Here is a 7,791-nt window from a genome sequence, read left to right on the forward strand (position 1 = left end):
TTAAATCATTAAGATTTCCATATTTTTTAGGAGTTCCATAAATCAATCATTTAACTTGGTTATTATGTTTGACAATTTTAATTTATTTTAAAGATTTTTTATAAATTGTGGTAGGTTTAAGCCTCATTGATACTACATTCCCCTAACAACAATCCTATAGGTCTTCCGTAATCATTAATACCCTTTATGTGGTTTTCATCTATTCCGCTTTCTCCAAACAAGTATTTTCTTTCTCCATTGTCTTCACTCAATTTATAGGTTCTCTTCCTCCTTGTTCTTAGCAGCACCCACCTCATTAGACTTAGCAACCGATATCCTATTTGCCAAACTCGATGTTTATTAAAGTTGCAGGAAAAATGGTTCCCAAACATTATAAAAAAAAGTCAAACTATATCTTCTCAAGCTTACCATTTGTTTCACTACAATAAACTTATAATGCAGACTACAAATGTGAAATTGCAGTTAAATACTGCAGAATGATACAGTGCCAATGCATAACAGATCAGCAAAGAACAGTTTGCACAAAGATAACAAACAAATATTTACAAGATAACAATCGCGGATGCAAAGAAGAACCAAAAAGCAGCTATCAATTCTGCAATGCCCTATGCAAACCAGTATTGAAATAAGTTACATCGTTTTCTTCAAATAACCAGCAAAAATACTAGTGGGTGACATTACAAAAGCAGTTAAAAATAAAAGTACTCTACGAGTCTACATACCCATTGGTCCACTTCAACTACAGTATCAGCTAATTTATTAAGAAAACCAAAGGAAGGTCTGGTACTAATGGCATCAATTTCTGCCTGGCAAAAAGATAGAGTAGATAGGGAAGGCTTGTTGGTCTTGTGGGCTTAACTTCATCCACCATTTCACAAAACTGGATTCCCCTATCATAACCTCCTCCACACGCAACTCATTTCTGTCCATCATTTGTTTCACATCATTCTGGAATTTGTTAACCTTGGCCCTTACAGCCTCTGCGTCTTCCCTTGGATTACTCATCATCCATGAAATTTCTTCTACATAAGCCCAGAAACAGGAGTCCTTAGTTATGTCTGGCTGAAAATGAAGCAGGGCCTGATTGTTGGCTTTGAGTTGTATGTCTGCCAACCATTTTTCAAGAGCTTTATAGCGACGAGGCCTTGCATTTTTCATATAATGACCAGAGTCCTCATGCTTACCCAGCCTGTAATAATTAGCAATGTCAAGAGGCTCCACCAGACGCCTGTACTCTGTTCCCTCTTTTATCAAATCTTCAATGAATTGAGAGTCGTCAGGCACCTGGTGAGTCTCCACCATATCTTCAAGCCTGTCATAAAAGGCAGCCAGGTTTAACCTGTTGAGGTTGGCATGAAAATCTGACGATTCCTTTTGTTCCTTGAAAGCGTCATAGTATCCCATATTCCTATGGCTTACACACTTGTTTCTATACTCTTTCAATTTTGTCATGTGTCCTGCTTCCTCTAACTTCACCATTTCTGCCTTTAGTTTGTTCTGGTTCTCTATGAGCTTGTCTTCCACCTCTCCTGCAGCTCTCAGAGCAAGTCTGGCTCCAGTGTTCTGCCAAGAAACATAAAGACTAATTTTTAATGGTTGGTATGAATTTTTCATATTATCCATCATCAGAAAGAAGAAAACAGATAAAAATAATATTTACACTTATAAAATATAAATTAAATATATTATTGCTAAATAATAGGCTGATACATATATTAGTATAAATTAATTCATTAGGTTGGTGCCTAAATTTGAGGCTTGGTAAACCAACGGTTAACTTTTGCAGGTTACATTAATGGAAACTTCATTTATCGAATCTTATATCGGTTTCCATACCTGATTGCTAGTTAATCTGTAGTTCTGTTCAGCTAAGTGAAACATTTAAATTCTATTTTTATACTGAAGGAAATAAATATTCAACACAATTTTTGCAATGATGAATTCAAATTAAAAGGCATGAGTTGAGATAATAATGAGAGTACATTTGAGACCTGGCTTTGAAAAAATGGCTAATTTTTAGTTTGCAGATAATCAAAGATTAATGGTGTCAAGATGCTTACCTGAATCCCAAGTCCAAGAGCACCCAGTTGGATTTCAATTGCAGAAGTCGATGCACCTTGTGATAAAGGAAGCTTCGAAAACCCTTCCAACATTACAATGTTTGTGTTGGCATGGAAGACTCTATCATACCCAGTGTGGTCTGAGATAGAAGCCTGATCTTGACAAGTAGCCAAGGAATAAAATAGAATCGGCAACACAGCCTCGTAGTTTTCAACACAAAGAGCTCCCTTGTCTGAGCAAAACAGATAATACCCAAATGGTCTGTAAGGGCTTAACTTGACCATAGGCTTAAGACTTGCTATCAGTTTGTTTGTAGGCTCCATATTTGTAGCACTGATGAAGTTAACCAGTGCACAAGCATGATGCAGGACAGTGCGTAAATACATGGGAAAGTCCAGGTCTGCAGGCTCCATGAGAATGTCTGCATCATCATCATTCATCTGCTCAACAGACCTCTGCCAGTAAGGCAGTAGGGATTCCAAAGGCTTAGACACAGATACACAAGGAGCTAACAGAGTTCTGGCAAAAACATCACTCCTTGAAACAACATTGAAGAAATGATTGGCCCACCCCTGCCTACGAACTGCTCTGGCAAGAACTTCATCTCCAACCAGAGGAAAACCAAATGTGGAGCCAAAAATAGGGGCGTCCTTACCCCACTCCTCCAAACTTGCGAGTGTGGCCAAAATGGCAATTGCACCTCCAATGGAATGGCCTGTAAATAAAATAGTTTTTCCTTTGCCCCGTGCTTCTACAACCTGCAAGAATAAAAAGATAGTTTAATTGCTTACAAAATACAAAGCCATACAATCTAGCAAAGAATATATACGTGAAAACGAAATGCAATGTTATCAAAAGGTACCACATAACAATGAAATCAGTAAACTCAGCTATATGACGATAGGACTTGAGAGTTGCAACTGGACTAAGATGTTTCCCTTCTAAAAACTGTGCTTTCGTATTACCCAGTCATAAAGTTCTTGTAATAATGATCGCTGGAGTGGCTAAATATATCATACTACATAGAAGATTGCTAGATCACAGAGGACTCAAAAACCCTCTCTACACGGAGGACTTGAACAATGACAGAAGGGAGAGTATTAGATTAATAAATCTGGTAGTCAGAGGACATTCTTTTAAGTAGTTTCAAAATTCCTCCATTCTCCTTTGTTGAGTTTGGCTGGATAGATACATACAAATGAATAGATGGATGGATAAACTGGACTTAAAACTATTTATAATCAAAATTGGTTTGGGCTTGGCTGCCTTCAGGTAGAATTTGCCGTCTTTGGCTGTCAAGAGAACTAACCACTACCCAAACCCTTGGTCAAGTTGATTAGGCTAAAGCTAGAATCTGGACCCTTTCAGACTTCACTGTAATGGTAAAGCTGTCTTTTTTGTGTGTTGTTGGTGGTATTTTTTCTCCTAAATGGATCAGATCAGATCAGTTGGGAAAATGGATGAACCTATAAGAAAGTGAGTAGATTTACTCCAAAATTGTAGGAATGAAACTGCAGTGATCCATATTAAGGGCATTCTAGTCAAGTCTACTGAATCTTAGGTCTGGCCTAGGATGCGCCCAAATGATAGGCCTGAAACCTGTGAGGCTTTTGGAGGAATAACTCCTTTTGACGTTGCCCCAGGTTATCCCACTACATGACACCTGGCATAGTCATCCTTTAAATGCCAATTCATAAGAACTACAATTACACAGAGGTGTAATCCTCTGGGTGGACTCTCTAGAATACTAATTGCACAAAAACCCACTTTTGACTGAGGGTAATTTTTCTCCTTCATAATGCCTAATTTTAGCCATGGAACTCAAATCTATAAAGCAACTACCCAGCTTGCAAAACGTTCTGCTTATACTGGGTATCGATGTCAAGTACTCTCTAGAGCTCAGTAGATTGCTAGCAACTCATATTGTTTCTTAGACATGAATTCAGGCCGTATACGTACAGATTCCAAACTTTTTATTACATTTTAGCCCTCTTCATAGTCAAATCTGAACAATCAAGTCTAGAAATAACTCACTGATGATGCTACAAACCTGTTGCTTGAGGTTGCCGTCCCAGATATGTAAAAATTTGTTGAGAGCCTCTTTGTGGACAAGGGCTGGTTCGCGAGGATCCTTTCTTGTAGTCCCATCTACCATGGACTTGAAATAATTATTGCCCACATTGATTTTGCAAACATTAAATTTGGTCTCTGATTGACAGAAGGCGCTGGAATCCAGAGTACCAGGAAAGGCAAAGCAAGTTGTATTATTGCCAATCTCTTCCTTGACATATCCATTAGTTCTGCTGTAAGCAGCATAACTTGCCTTTCTTGCCTCAACCAAACTTGCTTTGATATTCACCTGTCCTTCAAACCTACACTCAACACAAACAAGAACAAATGAGTGCAGTATTCAAATGAGATATAACAGTCCTTAGAAATCCTTTAGAATGAAATATTATGCAGGATTTATCCAAGTATATTCACTGATTAGAATGTTATCCATCCTGATGATAGATCAACAATACTTTCACAGAAAGTTTTTAAGAAAGCCAGTGTACTAAATGCAAAATTGAAAATTTATTTATGATCTAAAGCGAAATTGAAGTATCGATGATCTGAAAAAATTAATACAGGGCTGCAAAACATTAACACACAGAATGAAACGGTCACAAAAATACTAACGTTGCAAAAACCGAACTGTAAGCCATGAGTAAGAGAAATTGGATTAGCACTTCAAATTAGTGCTGTAATTCCCAATAGAATGGGTTTCCTCCCTCGTGATGATCTGAATGAAAGCAAGCGCTGTATGTATAGCTGCAGAGGAGTACATGGGTTCCCTGTTGAACTTGTCAAACGAGGGAACAAGTGTGGAAATTTTGCTTCTGCAGAAACTTCTTGGCAAGCGAACATAGAAAGGGACGTCTTCCACTAATATTTGGAAGGAATCTTCCACTAATATTTCAGATCATTAAAAAAATCTAGTCACTGGATTATTTTTGTTCTCTCTTGGAATCTAACATTGAAACCAGGCCATAAGGTGGTTGTTTTTTTGTTTTTTTTTCTAGTTTTGAAGTTATTTTCTAATGGAAGATTTTATATCATTCATAAGAGTTCCCGTCTTTAGACTGATATTTTTAAACTAAAAGTCAAGCAATGAGGGTATTTATTCTATCAAATCGAGTATAATCTTGGCCTCATCCTTATAACGTTGGTGCCTTGCACTCAACAAGACTCATAATCATTTAGAATCATTCAACTTCACCAACAGGTTAAGGTTTTTTAAGTTGAACGTTTGTAATGTAAAGTTATCATAAAATTTATAAAGTTTGGTGGAAGTAAAATCGTAAAAAATAGTTTTGAGAACTTTATTTTTGATCATAACAATATAAATAAGTGTTAGGGAAAGGATTCAATAGTTGAGCATATGTTAATAATTGATATAACATTCGCAAGTTTGAATATTATTATTTTTAATAGTATAGTATTATTATTTGCAATTTTAGGGTTATCAATATTGATCATTATTATTAAACTGAATAGTATGTGCTCATTAGATCTAAATAGTAATAAATTACATGATGTCACTTTAATGCACACAGAAAACATGATTTGATGGACAAATGGCATAACTTAGTGCACGACAACAAAATCTAACCTTTTTTGGGTCTTCTATGACACCTCAATAAAAGTGTGCCAATGTGGCATCATATTTGATGACATGATCATGAAATGTTAGGTTTAAGCAAGGGACTTACCTAGTAAGGCATGATAAAAACTTGAAAGTAATTCTTGTCATGTATGTTTTTGAGAAGCATGAAATTAGGGTGCACAACTACTAGGCCCTTTCCTCTATATAATGGGTAATGGAGTGTGAAATTTCTAATGGTGTTTGTAAGAGGTGGTTAAATATTTTAGGTGTTATATAATGAGAGAACTAACATGTAAAGTTTTTAATGGTGTTTTTATATGAGGTTGTCAAACATATAGGCATCTTTATGGAGGAGAAAGGTGTATATTTCAATCTTTCATTTTATGTTCTAGATGTCATTTTGTGTGGTTGTCTCTTACACACAATTCTAATGCATGATGTTTCTCTTTTAGTAGATTCACTGACTTTTCTATTGAAACCACAACTTTCATATTCATAATCATTTGTTACCATTCCTAAAACAGTTCCTAAAATATTTCTTATCATGGATGAATCATGCACCTTTAGTTATATCCCCTAGTGTAGATTGCGGCAACAATCTCATCCTTAATTATGAAACTTAAATTTTCCTATTTTTCAAGGCTAACAATACTAAGATATGAGTTTTACCCATTGGAACATGCACCAAAAATTTAAATTATGTATATGGTGCAATATTTAAAGGTATCATCCTAGAATACTTTCACAATGAAAGAAGACATCATGATAATGTATAACCAAAATATCATACAAAATCCTTTCTTTTCATATGCATTAGACATTAGTGAGAACCAAACATCAACAATTAAAAGGTTAGCATTCATTGTCATTTTGTAAAGTTATATATCAATCACAACTTACATAAGAATCAATCAACATCACACATCTGCTAACATTAGGTATCAACATAGTTAATAATCAATTCATTATCATACATTGCCACCATCTATCTAATTTTTATATTCTTGTTAAATCAATCTAGGGGGCTTGACTTGGGATGAATTAAGTTACATAATTTTGTATTCTCATTGCAAACTATTAATGCTCTTCAACGTTACTCATTTTCTTGACACAAATATCACCTATTGAATATCCTTTGGAGGTATTGAAGACTAATTTCTCCATTAGAAAGAATTAGACCACCCAAGACAAATTTGTACTAGGTCGACCAAATTAAAAAAGTCTTGTTTCTAACACTCAAAATTTTAATATTAGTTGTCTTGGGTCTTTGATCCAAGATTGAAAAAATTTTAGTTCTCATTTTATAGGTTCCTATCACATTCTCATAGTAGTTGAAGTCCATATCAATATGAATTTCATGAAATCCCTAATCATCTTAGTTATTCAAATTATTTATCTTGGCTGATCAACCTCCCATGGGGTTCACCTCTAAAAAATTCCTAATTATGTGCATGCATGTTGTAGTTTTTTAAATAACCAAAATGTGACCCAATATATCACTTTGGCATTAAGGGGAAAGTAATGTAATACAATTAGGTGTTTGGGGTTGGGAACCATGCATAGAAAGGGGTGGATGTTTATAAGTGACATTCTTAATCCTCCACAAATCACTTTGCATAAGTCAATGAAAGGAAACCCCATTCTCTATTTTGTGAAGCTATTTTTTCTCTACACCATATTATCGTGTACTGTGTCAAATCCTTATAAGCCCAAGGGTTCTTTCTCAATACAAATTAATATATAGTTAATAAAGGAAGCAATGGTGACAACAAGCCTATGTAGATTTAGTACAACCCTACCTAAGTTTCTTAATTTACTTGTAATTAGTGTTTACCCCTAAATCCTATGCTTAGAGATGGCAGTCTAGAAGTTTCATAGATGTGGGACTAGATTACAGTCTATGAAATAACCTTCAAGAGTTTAGAAGCCGACTCTTCAAAATTTGGAGGAGATGGAAAGGGAAGAGAGTTAAACATCAACTTATCTATAAAAAGGCGACATGCCAATGTAAAGCTTTTACAACATTTTAAATCCTCTCTCATAAAGGTTACAAGAAACAAGGTCAACTTTTGCCAACTGAG

At 35.4% G+C, this 7,791-nt stretch overlaps 1 protein-coding gene across 1 annotated transcript; it reads right to left on the minus strand.

The window, feature by feature from the left end:
• Window positions 1–563: 563 nt before the first annotated feature.
• Window positions 564–5,146, minus strand: LOC131039487 (protein EDS1). Its single transcript, XM_057972270.2, has 4 exons — window positions 4,744–5,146; window positions 4,112–4,433; window positions 2,061–2,819; window positions 564–1,563 (listed from the first exon to the last, which is right to left on the minus strand). Exons 1-4 carry the CDS (start codon window positions 4,767–4,769, stop codon window positions 796–798), a joined length of 1,875 nt encoding a protein of 624 aa, XP_057828253.2. The 5' UTR covers window positions 4,770–5,146; the 3' UTR covers window positions 564–795.
• Window positions 5,147–7,791: the final 2,645 nt, after the last annotated feature.

This window comes from Cryptomeria japonica, chromosome 9 (assembly GCF_030272615.1).
Source record: "Cryptomeria japonica chromosome 9, Sugi_1.0, whole genome shotgun sequence".
NCBI classification, from domain to species: domain Eukaryota; kingdom Viridiplantae; phylum Streptophyta; class Pinopsida; order Cupressales; family Cupressaceae; genus Cryptomeria; species Cryptomeria japonica.

Coding starts and splice junctions, on each gene's coding strand:
- LOC131039487 (XM_057972270.2), bottom strand. CDS start 4,769: ATGGCTTACAGTTCGGTTTTTGCAAC. Junction 4,434..4,743: donor TACAGTTCGGTTTTTGCAAC/GTTAGTATTTTT, acceptor TGTTGAGTGTAG/GTTTGAAGGACAGGTGAATA. Junction 1,564..2,060: donor CTCTTGGACTTGGGATTCAG/GTAAGCATCTTG, acceptor GTTTCTTGGCAG/AACACTGGAGCCAGACTTGC.